This window comes from Protopterus annectens, chromosome 5.part0, assembly GCF_019279795.1.
Source record: "Protopterus annectens isolate FY-2018-M chromosome 5.part0, PAN1.0, whole genome shotgun sequence".
Lineage (NCBI taxonomy): Eukaryota > Metazoa > Chordata > Ceratodontiformes > Protopteridae > Protopterus > Protopterus annectens.
Genome location: NC_056735.1, coordinates 1,169,614,417 through 1,169,628,038, shown reverse-complemented (window position 1 = coordinate 1,169,628,038; position 13,622 = coordinate 1,169,614,417). Strand labels below are relative to the sequence as shown.

The 13,622-nt window shown below is 45.8% G+C and overlaps 1 protein-coding gene across 1 annotated transcript in view; it reads left to right on the top strand.

Moving 5' to 3' along the window:
- The window catches only part of XRN1 (5'-3' exoribonuclease 1), a 2,408,514-nt gene that overhangs the window by 1,592,778 nt on the left and 802,114 nt on the right, over positions 1–13,622 (top strand). Inside the window, exon 31 of the mRNA XM_044071018.1 lies at positions 3,632–3,643. Coding sequence (XP_043926953.1) covers positions 3,632–3,643 — 12 coding nt within the window. The remainder of the gene's footprint in view (positions 1–3,631; positions 3,644–13,622) is intronic.

Below are 13,622 nucleotides of genomic sequence, written 5' to 3'. Positions count from 1 at the left end.
GACAGGTTTGGGTGAAAGTGAAGGCTCCCCAAGAACCCCTTCTGAGGATATCACATTTTGTGAGATTCTGGAATTGATGAAACAGGGAAGGGTGATGGTCCACAGTTGGCCCTTTTCATAACAAGTCTGTGTTCTTGGAAGCCTTTGGGTCTGGCTCATCCTCTTCCTGGATGGTACTGCCCATTGATCCACAGATTGAGCTGATAGCTCAACGGGTGTGGAAGGACCCTGACTTAGTGGACCCTATCACCAAAAAGCCAGACCAAAATTCTCTTGCCCCCTGCCGACAGGAAACATTGGAGCAAGGGTCCTACGGTAGATGCAATGGTTGTAGCAGCAGCCCCGAAAAAGGAACTATCCAAAAGAGAGTTCCTCAGTCCATCCTCATAATAGAGAGTCTAGGGCACTGGACCACTTTGGAAAACAGACGTTCGCTTCAGTAACCTTTGATGTCAGAGCACTGAATTGCCTAGATCATATCACCAGGTTTCAGACAGACTTAACAAAGGAAATTTCCAAGTCTTTCTTGGGAGTATGACCTGCAGATGTCCAGTAGATAGTGGATTCCCAGCTCTCCACCCTGCAATATTCATCCAGTGTAGCCATGCAGCTGCTGTCGAACGCAACTGATGGTACAGCTAGGGCTGCAGGCACTGGCATTGTCATTCACTGGCATGCTTGAATGTGCCTCTGTGACTCTACAGAAAGCTTCAGGACATCCTTTATTATTGCATCTTCTGATGAGTCCACTCAATTCGGAACCACAGTTAAAGAAATGCTCATCAGGAGTCAGTAAGATGGTAAAACTCTTTCTGCAGTACGCATCCACTTCTCCATGCCCCAAAGATCCTACTCTAGGAATCAGCAAGCTGGAAAGAGGATGTGGTTCAGGAAATGACAGAGTCCCTATCAGGAGACTCCTGGAGATTGACCCTCTCATGGCAGAGAAGGAGGTGATAATAGTATAATAGATGTTTCCCCAGGAGCAGGGGCGGACAGCAGAGTCAGGGCTTTTAAGGACTTTTCTCCAAAACGCCTTTTCAACACTCTGGAGGCAGTTAGGTGATGCTTATCTTTGCACCCACAAGCCTGGCAAAACATAAACACAGATTCATGGGTGCTAAACATTATCTCCAAAGGTTATTCTGTACCATTTTCCCTGTCAAATGGAAGAGTTCCCAGTGTCCCACCCAGTCATCAGGAGTTTGCAACACAGAGCTTTCAATACTGCTAGAAAAAGTGTGATCCCACAGACTCGATAAAATCCAGTGTCTACTAGCAGTTCTTTTTAGTACCCAAGAAAACGGGACCACAGGCCCACTTTAGACCTGAGTCATTTGAAATCAGTATATCAAGTAGACAAAATTCTTGATGGTCACGCTACATTACATTTTGCCTGTACTGAGACAGGATTATTGGATGTGCTTAATTGACCTCAAGGCTGCATACTGTCATGTGAAGGTAGAGAAGCATTCAAGGAGGCTTCTCCATTTCCGGCTGGGAGCCCAACCATTTTCAGTTCAGAGCTGTGCAGTTTGGGCTTACCACAGCCCCCCTGGGTGTTTACCATAGTCATGCCAGTGGTAGCAGTGCACTTGAACCATCTAGGGAGCCATAGATGTTCTTTGTGTTTCACTGTTGCAGTCATCACACTTGGGTTTTCTGCCTGCAGGTAGCCTTCAGTCGGCCCGAATACCAGAGTCTTGGGATTTCTGTGTCGGATGCTGTCGCCTCTTTCATGAAGTCAGGTCATCAGGGGGATAAAACATGCAACCGACGCCATTACTTCAGCTTTTCATCCTGCGAGGGAGCCCGAAGCAGAAGCAGTTCGCAAGTGCCAGTCGGTTGCAACCTGAAATTTTCATTTTTCGAGTTTCAAACCTGAAATCTTCTAAAGCTAAGTACCCTGTTGGGGATCCTTTTTTCTTGCTCTAACCGATGTCAGAAAAAGTGAACAATTGTCTGTGGAAAGCAAATACCTCACAGAGATTTTCATTCTTACTGCGTCACCTGTTTAGGGCCAGACCACGATGTCCCTCACTGTCGGTTTTGTGCCTTGTTCAAAGCCCGAACTATTCGTTGGGCTATTTTGTCTCTAAATTCTTTCGCTCTCTATGTTTCACTGTTGCAGTCCTAAAATATGGGTTATCTGGCTCCCGGTAGCCCTCAGTCGGCCCGAATACCAGAGTCCACGGTATATGAAGTCGGCTATAAAACTGACGTCAGAACGTCCGGTATAAAGGGAGGCAGCCGACGCCATTTCCCCAGTCTTTCTTGCCACAGAGCCCGAAGCAGATGCAATTCACACTAGTGCCGGTCGTCTGTTTACCTTCTTTTTGCTTTCCGACTACCAAGTTGAAGACTCCTTCAGAAAAGTACCCCATTGGAGATCCTCTTTTCTTGCTTTAACAAATGTCAGATAAAGTTAACTGTCTTGCCTGTGGAAAACAGATTCTGCACCGTGATTTTCATTCCTACTGTAGAACTTGTTTGGGCCTTGAGCATGACTTCCCTAACTGCGATCTCTGTGCTTCCTTTAACCCACGTACTATATGCCGTAGAGCTAAGATTTTGTATAAGCATTTGGAGTCTTTTGTAAGTTCGTCAGTAATGCGTCTTCTGGTCTCCCGACTTCGAATATACCTAGGAAACGCAAAGAGAAGGACTGCGACAGGCCTATGGTTAAATCTGCTGATGACGCACTGGTGAAATTGGTCATCAGCCCAGCAGTAGTCAGTGAGGCGCTTTCGCAGCCCCTGTAGTCTGCAGATTTTCAGCCGCAGGACTCTGCCGAGACCTTTATGGAGCCCTCCAATGCTGCAGGCTGCTATTTTGTCTTCAGACCCTCCGCCTGTCGCTTTCTCAGTTGGGTCCGGAGCCGATATGTAGGCACCAGCTTCTGTCGCCTCTTCTTTTCGACATGAGACCAGAACCAGACCCGACTACCTTAGTTCAGACTTCTGCAGTTGCTAGGCCTCCCGAGTCCCTCTGGATTGCTACAAACCTTCCAGCCGCAAACCTACTCACAAGCAGACGTCGGCCTCTCATCCTGTGCCTCAGTCCCAGTTGGTAAAGATGGCTGGTGATCTTCTTTCCCTGATTAGGGGCTCTCATCCCCCCCTTCCAAGAGGGTTAGGGAATTGTCTCCTGATGATTTGTCTGTCTCAGAGTCTGAGGTTTCCAGTATTTTTGCTGGTGAAGAAGGAAATTCTCAACTTTTTTCTGGCTTTGAGGATTCTGATGCTGAGGACTCTGTCCCTTCTGCCTCCCCCTCCACAAGATTTTTCCTTTGGGGATACTTTGAATACTCTTGGGGAGCACTTTAAATGGGAATGTCAGGATTTTCCTCAGTCTAAGAAAAGAATCAGGAAATTTTTGGATTTGCCACAGCATAAGCCTCTGGCTATACCTCCAGTTTTGGAAGTTGTGGATGACGTTTTCATGGAAAATTCTTTAACTCCTAATTCTGTTCCTCCTGCCCTCACAAAAACTGTAGGTATTATAGGGTTCCTGATTCTCATCATTTCCTTTTTAAAAACCCAACTGCTGATCCTGAGATTATTTCTCAAGGCCCCAGTAGTGTTAAGGCTACTATTGCTAAAAACCCTGTGCCTTCTGATAAGGAGTCTAGGGTCTTGGACAGGTGGGGTAAAAAAGTCTATATCTCTGCAACTCTTGCCAATAGATCTGTGAATTGCCTTTTTCACATGCTTAAGTATCATTGTGTTTTTGACACTTTGGAGGCTTCCTCCTGAGCAGCAGCCACTGGTTCCGTTACTAGAAGGCATGTCTGGTTCAGGGAGCAGCCTCTTTCTGAACCTGTTAAATCTAAATTGCTGGATGTTCCTTTGCACAAAGACAATCTTTTTGGTAGTAAGGCTGAGGAGGTACTAAAAATGTTGGAGAATAAGGCGAAATCTATGCAAGCTGTAAAAGATTTCCTTCAGGTTTAGCCTCCTCGCTTTAGTAGGCATTATCCTTCCAAGAATTGGTCTTTCCCTAATCCTGGCAAGCAGAGTCGCTCTATGCCTAGGGGTTTCAGATCTTCCAGAGGGCAGCCTTCTGCCCCTCAAAGGGCTAAACAATGGCATTCTTCTGCTAAATCGGGGAGTTCTAAGCCAGCTTCCCAAAGCAAGCATTCTCAATGACTCCGGCCTTCTTGTGCCTACCTCTGCGGGCCCTGGGTTTCCTTTGGGGGGAAGGTTAGCCAGGTTCACAGAGGTATGGTCTACCATCACAGATGACAAATGGGTGCTCAGTATAGTGAACCAAGGTTACAAGTTTTATTTTCACACCTTCCCTGTTCTGCAAGGGTACCCAGACATACCCAGAACTCTCAGGGCATAGGTAGAAAATCAAATTTCTTCTCTACTGACTATGGGGGCTATACAGCCAGTTCCTGCAAATCAGGCTGGCCTAGGTTTTCATTCAAGACTTTTTCTGGTACCCAAAAAAGGGGGCACCTGGCGCCCTATTTTGGATCTGTCTATTTTAAACACCTTTCTGGTGATTCCCAAATTCAAGATGCTCACTCTTCAACAGTGCTGGACAAGGATTCATGGCTGGTAACTTTAGATCTCAAGGAGGCTTATCTGCACATCCCAATAAGGGAAAATTGCAGGCAGTTCCTTCGTTTCAGGGCTTTGGAGCAGCACTTTCAGTTCTCTGCACTGCCCTTTGGCTTATCTACTGCTCCCAGAGTTTTTACGAACTGCCTGGCTCCAGCCTTTGCTTTTTGCAGGCAGAGAAACATTCAAATTTATCCTTACCTGGACTACTGTCTCATTCAAGCAAACTTCCCAGAACAACTAGAAAAGGATTTGGACTTCGTGAAGAGCATTCTCGCCTCTTTGGGTTACACTCTCAACTTAAAGAAGTCAAAGTTGGTTCCTACAAGGGAGATTGTTTTCCTGGGAGCGAGTCTGAATACAGCCACCCAGATGGTATTCCTCCCTCAAGAGAAGCAAGAAGATCTTTTGGCTTGCTTCATGAACTTGGCAAGCATAACCCAGCTGTCTGCAAGGCAATTCATAGGTTCATAGGTAGGTACTAGGCTATTGGCCCTAGGGTCTATATAAGCCTAGCCAAATGGTACCCTGGCTTTCACCACCCAAGAAAATTATTTTCCTGTGCCCCTGTCAAGCAGAACCACAGAAGTGATCCCCGGGGTGAATTTCCTATTACCCATCCAATCATCAAGATTTTTCTTGGAGTGCTAATGAGGAGCTCTGTTTGACATAGGTAGTCTGTTCCAAAGTATGGGAAGTCTCTGGGACAGGAATCTATCCCTCCAGAATGTTCTGTTTATTGTGGTGACAAGGTTTAGGTCCCTAGAGCATGTAGCTCGGAGGGATTGGGATTTCTTTAAGTGGAGCATGTCCAACAGCTCTAGGTTTGACATAGCTTTGTATGTTTGGCAGAGATCGCCTCTGAGTAGGCGATAAGCGACGGAGTAAAGCTGGAGTTTTTTGAGACGGTCTGCATAAGGCATCTGTTTGAGGCCAGTAATCCTCTTTGTGAGGTATTTTTGCGACCTTTCCAGTTGTTGTAGATGTCTTGTGAGGTACATACCAAAAGGGGCATTGTACTCTATAATGGGTCTAATGAGTGATGAGTAGAGGGGAACAATGACCTCCTTTTTTTCTGGATGAGAAATCTTTTGTGATGTGTGCCACGTAGAAAGATTTCCTGACCACTGTGGCGATGTGATTATCAAAGGAGAGACTACTGCCCACCTGTGTCCCAAGGTCTCTTATCACACTTTCGGTGTTAAGTAGACTAGCTCCTATGTGGTAGTTCATGGGTACAGAGTTTTTACCAAAGGGGATGACAATGCACTTTTTGGCATTGAGCTTGAAACCATGTCTTTGACACCAGGCATTTGTCTCAGTGAGGCCCTTTTGTAGAATGTCCACATCATTAGGAGTTTCGATTATGGCTCCTAGTTTGCAGTCATCTGCGAATTTAGTTAGCCAAAGACCTTCTGTGTTAGCCTGTACTTCAGAGAAGTAGATACCAAACAGGAGAGGACCCAGGACTGAACCCTGTGGTACTCCACTTGTCACTGGTCTGAAGTCTGATTTGGAGTCTGCTAACTTTCACAGTGCGAGTTCTGTCAATAAGCCAGTTGGCAGCCCATCTTGTGACATAGGGATTTATACCTAGTTTAGTGAGTTTATCTGTAATTCCAGAGTGGGGGATGGTGTCGAACACCTTGGCGAGATCTAGATAGGCTGTGTGAACCACCTTACCCTCATCTATGTCTTTGGTGACTACTTCAAAGAAGTCTCATCAGGTTTACGAGACATGATCTGCCTTTTACAAACCCAAACTGTGTGGGGTCCAAAGTTTGGAGATCTCCAATGTCTTTGTTTGAGTTCCATGATGATACGTTCCATGGCCTTGCAGACGAGGCTCGTCACGCTAATGGGGCGGTAGTTCCTGGGGTCTGTTGTGCCCCCCCCCCCTTTGTGGAGTGGGATAACTGTCACTGTGCGCCATTCAATGGGCACAAAGCCTGAGGTGAGGCTATGATTGAACATAGTACTTAGATGGGGTGCCAGTTCATTCTGTAGTTCATGTAGAAGGCAGCCTGGGATGTTGTCAGGCCCCGTGGATGCTGTGTTCTTGGCTTTGGAGAGTGAGGTTTTTACCTGTGCAGCCATGATTACAGGAACTTTGCATTCTTCCGGTATAAAGATGGGCCCTTTAGGGGGTGAGAGGGGGGTAAAGTTAGGGGGTGAGAGGGGGGTAAAGTTAGCACTGAGCCTATCTGCCAGGATATTGGCAATATCAGTTGGTTCTGTATATTTAGTGTCATTGTGCTGTAACTCTGAGCAGATCTGAGTGTTGCCATTGAGATTTTTGACATAGCTATAGATAGAAAGCTTTGTGGTTGTCTTTAGAATCGGTGGCAATTTTGTTTTCATAACTAGCTTTGGAGGATTTTATGAGGTATCTCAGCTTCTTACTGAGGCTGACCAGGGAGTTCCTCCAGTCATGGGATTTTACTCTTTTTTTGCAACAGTTTCTTTCTTCTGTTGTAGAGTTTGTTTATGGCAGAAGACCACCAGATTGGCTTCCTTTTTTTGGAGGATAGCATCTTGGTTCTGTTAGGGATAGCACAATCCATGCACTTGTGTAAGTGCTTATAAAGTGCATTTGTGTAGGATTCAGCAGTCGTACCTCTATTGTCCATCTGCATGGATGTCGTGAAGTTTGCCTCTTCTGTCTTAAGAAGCGTAAAGTTGGCTTTGGAGAAATTTTTTACGGTCGTTATCCTAATGGGGGGTGGGAACGGGATGTGGATGTCTAGGGTGATTAGCTTGTGGTCTGATCTGACCAACGAGGAGCTGACCTCTGGTGTGGAACACCGGTCACCCATGTTGGTGATGACCAGGTCTAGGATATTGCTGCCCCTGGTGGGGTGTGGATAAGTTGATCCAAGGCGTTGGAATTGATTTCCAGAAACCGTTGAGCAAAAGAATTGGTACATGAGTAGTTTTCCCAGTTAATGGTAGGGTAGTTGAAATCACCCATTATTAGTGTTGGGTTGTACCTTAATATTTTCCAGTGTATCAAGAAAAGAGGAGTGGGAATCCTGGGGCATGGTGGGGGGGGGGGGGGTCTGTAACAAGCTACAATCTGGATTGTGGTTTTGCCCAGAGTTAGTTGAACTTGGATAATCTCTGATGCATTATGCTGAGCACTAGCTTGGAGGTGTGGATATCCTTAATGAATATTAACACGCCTCCACCTTTAGTGTTTCGGTCCAGGTTTGGTGGCCGAAAGGTGTGGTATGAATTATAGCCTGGTAACGCAGGGGTGCTCTCTGGAGCTTTGAACCAGGTCTCTGTCACTGCACAGATGTCAGTGTTCTCCATTTTAAGGAGTGCCTCGAGTGAGTGCATTTTGAGGTTTAGACTTCTAGCATTGAGTAGCATTACCCGCAGATTTTGCTTGCTTGTATCCGTTATGGTGGTGAATTTGTCATTTGAACCTTGCCTAAAAAGGCACTATAGGGGTGGCAAGAGCCTTTGCCAGTATCTGGAATCCCAAGGGCGACAGGTGCAGGCCATCTCTGGCAAAGCAGCGTGGATTGTCGATCATGTCATCCCAGGCAGGCAGATACTGGATTCCCTTAGAATGATACCAGAAGCTTAGCCAATTGTTAAAGTCAATCATTTTGTCCTTTACTGTGGTGTCATTCTGGGTGATGGCAGGATGCTACTCAGGGCTAGGGTCATACCGGCCTAGGCTACAAGATCGGAGAGCTCCTCCATGTCTCTCTTCATATAGTCCAGGGTGGTACATCTCAGGTCATTCACACCAACATGGACAATGACAGAGTCATATTTGTACTTGTTTTGGAGTGACCTGAGTGAGTGCATTATGTGGCGGATCCTGGCACCTGACAGGCAGCTGACAGTAACTTTTTCCTTGTTTAGCCTGGTGAGTGGAACATCAGTGTGCCTGACTATAGAGTCACCTATGACTAGAGTGTTGGGTACGTTATGCCTTATGGGCTGTAGTTGAGTGGCACACTGAGTATGTGGGCTGTGTCATTTGGGTTGTGTTGGGGGTGGAGGTTGCTTGCATTTCTGCTTTGGAAGTCTCTGTTTAGGCATTTCTGCAAGCACTGGGGTTCATGGCCTCATGTATTCTGATGATCCCATATGCAAGGCTGCATATAAGAAAACTTCAGTGGTACCTCAAGAATCTTTGGTGTCAACACACACAGGACTTAGGCTTGATTCTTCCCCTAATTCCCTGTCTACAAATGGAGTTTCTCTGGTGGGCGACAGCCTGTTCTCAGAACAAGAGTCTGCCTTTCTGCCCACCGCCTGCCAGCCAGACTCTCACCAAAGATGCCTCAGATTTTGCATGGGGGGCTCATCTGGAAGGCATGGGCATACAGAGGACTTGGTGCACCCAGCAGATTCATCTGCACATAAACTTAAAAGAATTGATGGCAGTACAGCAGGCCTTGCTGGCTTTCAAGGACCTACTCTACCCTGGGACTCTACTGATCAGGACAGGCAATACCACAGTCATGTGGTACATCAACAAGTAGGGGGGGACCCACTCTTATCCCTTGTGCAGACAAAGCATGAGACTATGGTCCATAGCAGCTTCCATGGGCATACATCTAATAGCCCAGTATCTTCCAGGCAGGCTAAACTCTTTGACGGATCATTTGAGCAGACATGTTCTGGATCCTCACGAGTGCCAACTGAATAGGGACATTTTCCATTGCATCACTCAGCATTGGGGCACTCCACAAGTGGATCTTTTCTCCTCTCATACCAATCATCTCCTTCCAACCTTCTGCACCAGGGAGTTTCACAACAAAGCTTGGAGGGTGGACGCGTTGTCCTTCCCATGGACACAACTCTCAATTTATGCATTCCCTCCTCTGCCTCTTCTTCCCAGAGTGTTGCTAAAGATAAGGGATGAAAAACCAAAGGTTATTCTTATAGCACCAGATTGGCCCAGGCAGCATTGGTATCCCCTTCTTCGCACCCTTTCCCAGGCTTAGCCTTGGCATCTTCCCCTGGTACCAGATGAGTTGGTTCAGGAAGGGGCAAAGTTTCTTCATCCTCATCTTCAAACTCTGCATTTTCCCAACAGGTGGTTGAAGTTCTTCAGGAGGCTTAGCACCAGAAAATCCTGTGCAGATAAATGGAAGAGATTTTGCTCTTGGATGCTGACTAAAGGAGAAGACTCTTCTCATCCTTCTCTTTCCCTCATTCTTGATTACCTAGCAGGCTTGCTTAATGGTGGACTTTCCTTTTCTTCAATCAAAATTCATGCTTCAGCAATTTCTGCTCATTGTTCTTTTGAGCAACCCATTTTTTCTCACCCGTTAATGAAGCAGTTCCTGAGGGAAGATAGCAATCTTAGACCTCCCAGAAGACCTCCTACTCCTGCTTGGGATCTTAATTTTGTCCTGGAAATGCTTACTCTACCTCCCTTTGAACCAGCTGCCTCTGCAGATTTGAAGTTTCTCTCCTGGAAGACTGTTTTTCTTTTGGCTATTACTTCAGCCAGAAGGGTTTCGGAGCTGCAAGCCTTAATGGCAGTAGAACCTTTCATTATTTTTCTTTCAGATCGTGTTTCACTGAGAACTAATCCCTCCTTTATGCCTAAGGTGGTTTCCAGTTTAACCCTTAATCAGTCTATTCACCTGCCTACCTTTTTCAACAATCCCCAGAATAAATGGGAAAGGATTCTGCACTCTCTTGATGTGCATAGACAGCTGAGATTTTACTTAGGACTAAATCCTTTCGAAAATCTGAACAGTTGTTGGTTAGTTTTGCTCCTGAGGCTCAGGGTAAAGCTATTTTGAAACAAACCATCTCCAGATGGATTGCTCATTATATTCACTTTTGTTATCAGCAGCATGGGAAGGTTCCCCCTCAGGGTATTAGGACCCATTCTACTAGAGCAGCCTCTACCTCTGCAGCTTTTCTGAGACGTGTGCCTACTAAGGACATTCTAGAGGCAGCTACTTGGTCTTCTGTCCATACTTTCACAAAGCATTACAATCTACCTTTGTTTTCTAAATCCAGGGCTGGTTTTGCCTCTGCAGTTTTGCAGGGCCTTCTTACCAACCCTTAATCTGTGATCCTTCCTCCACCCTTTGTCTTTTTCCTGGGCTTTGGGAATCAACCCATATGTGAAGACTGCAACAATGAAACACGAAGAACATAGTACAGTTGTGTACACTTACCATAAATGTAGATGTCAGAGTGTATTCACTGTTGCAGTCCTGGTTTCCCACCCTCCATTCCCCCTTTTTTCCTAAGGCACAGACTACATATTTTTATTTTTTGTATGACGTGTTTCCTTCATGGGTTAGCCTTCTTTTGGGGACTCCTGACTGTTAAGGCAAGAAAAATTGAGGAAATGGCATTGGCTGCCTCCCGTTATACCTAACGTTCTGACGTCAGTTTTACAGCCGACGTCATATACCGAGGACTCTGGTATTCCGGCTGACTGAGGGCTACCGAGAGCTGGATAAACCAATATGTTAGGACTGCAACAGTGAATTGGTAAGTGTACACAACTGTACTTTCTCCGTATTCCGAAATGTCTTCGATAAGCCATCCTACTACCGATCTTCCGAAAAAATGCAAGGATAAAGACGAAGACAGACGCATAGGTCCAAAACTGCCGACTACACTTGCATTAAGCTAGTCACCACTCTGCCAGTACTCAGAAAAAATCTCAAGGGCAAACACTGTACGAAAGGTGGGCGGGACTTGCTACACCAAGGATGATGCACTCATATGTAACCAACACCAAAACAGAAGATGAGTGAAATCATCTCCATTAAGATTTAGCTGTATTATTCAAACTATCACAAAACATTCTAGCCTAAGGGGAAATTTGATTTAATAGTTAGTACAAGTAATGTCTTTCTACTTTTCCCGGTTAGGGGTCACCACAGCGAAACTCCAGTCCGCCCGGCGCCCAACCTTCAAAGAAGGAACACCCATTCACGCACCTACCTATATGTCTAAGCGTCACTCGATCGTGGGAGAGGACATATAGACTCCACACACAAGGTGCTCCAGCCGAGATTCGAATGAGAGAACTTCTTGCTGTGAGGCGACAACGCAAACCGCTGCACCACCGCGGCCTTCCGAGACATTACTACAAGTCAAAAGAATATTCTCGACATATAGACTACAAACACCACAACACTGCCAAACTACGCAACGAATCTTACAGCTTTCAAATATGCCACTGGGCATTTTTTAAACAAGAAAGCACCCCCCCCCCCCCAGTGCACATAACCACCCTAGAAGGATCCAGAAACACCTTCAAACCCAGTGCACAACAGGAAAGTACAGACTTGTGCCTTTAACAAATGTCAAGTCACATTTCTGTTCATACATAAAAAAAGAAGTCCACGGGAAGCCAATGAAATAACATACACAGCACACATTCTTGTTCATGCATATAAAAATAAAAGACACTATGGGAAACCAATAAAATAAGTACAGCATTAGTGTATTGTAGTACCACCCAGCGCAATAAGATCCACCATTAGGTGACGCATATGAACAATGAATGAATATTCATTGGGACCTGCATGTCAGTTACTCGTGAAATCCCCTGCATATGACATCACAGTATTTATCACGTCAATCACAGACCATGCCCACTTCAACTGTGGAGCAGGCAAGGATCGTCAGCTAGGGCAAATATGTATTATGGAATCTTCTTGTGCCTTTGAGGTCTATAAACTGCCATCCCCAGTAAAGTGCAGATCCACCCCTCTTCTCTCACCCTCTGATCAAACAGTTCCTGAGAGGAGCTAACAATTTAAGATGCCCAAGGAGAGCTCCCAGTCCTTAGTGGGACCTAAACTTTGTACTAGAGAAGCTCATGCTTCCCCCCCCCCCTTTTGAGCCTGCTGCTACAGCAGAGTTAAATTCCTCTCTTGGAAAACAGCCATACTTCTAGCCATCACTTCAGCAAGAAGAGTGTCTGAGTTACAGGCTCTTATGTCTGTGGAACCCTACATTATCTTCCATGCAGACAGGGTTTCCCTCAGGACTAACCCATCATTTATCCCCAAGGTGGTATCCAGTGTGGCTTTAAACCAATCCATTTACCAACCTTTTTTTCTTAATCCTCAGAATAAAGGGGAAGGGATCCTGCACTCCTTGGATGTGCACACACAGCTCAGGTTCTACCTTGACAGGACTAAACCTGACCAGCTGCTAGTCAGCTTTGCTACAGTGGCAGAGGGCAAGGCCATTTCAAATCAAACCATTTCTAAGTGGATAGCACACTGCATCAATTTCAGCTACAAACACTATGGAAAACCTACCCCACAGGGGATCAGACCTCATTCCACTAAGGGCTACCTCAACCTCTACAGCATTTCTCAGGGGAGTCCCTACCAGAACACCCTGGAAGATGCAACCTATAGTTCTGTACACATCTTCACCAAGCATTACCACTTACCTATCTTTTCTAAATCCAGAGCTGGATTTGCCACAGCAGTCTTACAAGGCCTGCTAGCCAGCCCTAATACTTCTTGACTGCCTCCACCCTTCCTCAGCTTTGGGAATCAACCCAAGTTTGATGAATGCAACAGTGAAACACGAAGAACATAGTACAGTTGTGTACACTTACCATAAATGTAGATGTTCGAGTGTATTCATTGTTGCAGTCCTGGTTACCCTCCAGCCCCCTGTCTTTTCTGTACATTCTACCTATCCTCTTTTTTGGCCGTATCTTATAGAAATGATATTTACTTTCTACTGGAGGTGTTCCACACCATGTGACTGCTTCCTATTTTGGGGGCTCCTGACATCTGGGGCAAGAAAAACTGATGTAATGTCATTGGTTGAATGTTTTATACCCCGACGACCTGACATCATAGAAGAGGCGACAGCATCCAACACAGAAATCCCAAGACGCTGGTATTCGGGCCAACTGAGGGCTCCCTGCAGGCAGATAACCCAAGTGTGATGACTGCAACAGTGAATACACTCGAACATCTACATTTATGGGAAATGTACACAACTGTACTTTTCCCATACCTCAGTTGACTGGCTTCTGACAACTACAACCACAGTCTCTTATCACACCACCAGGACCTG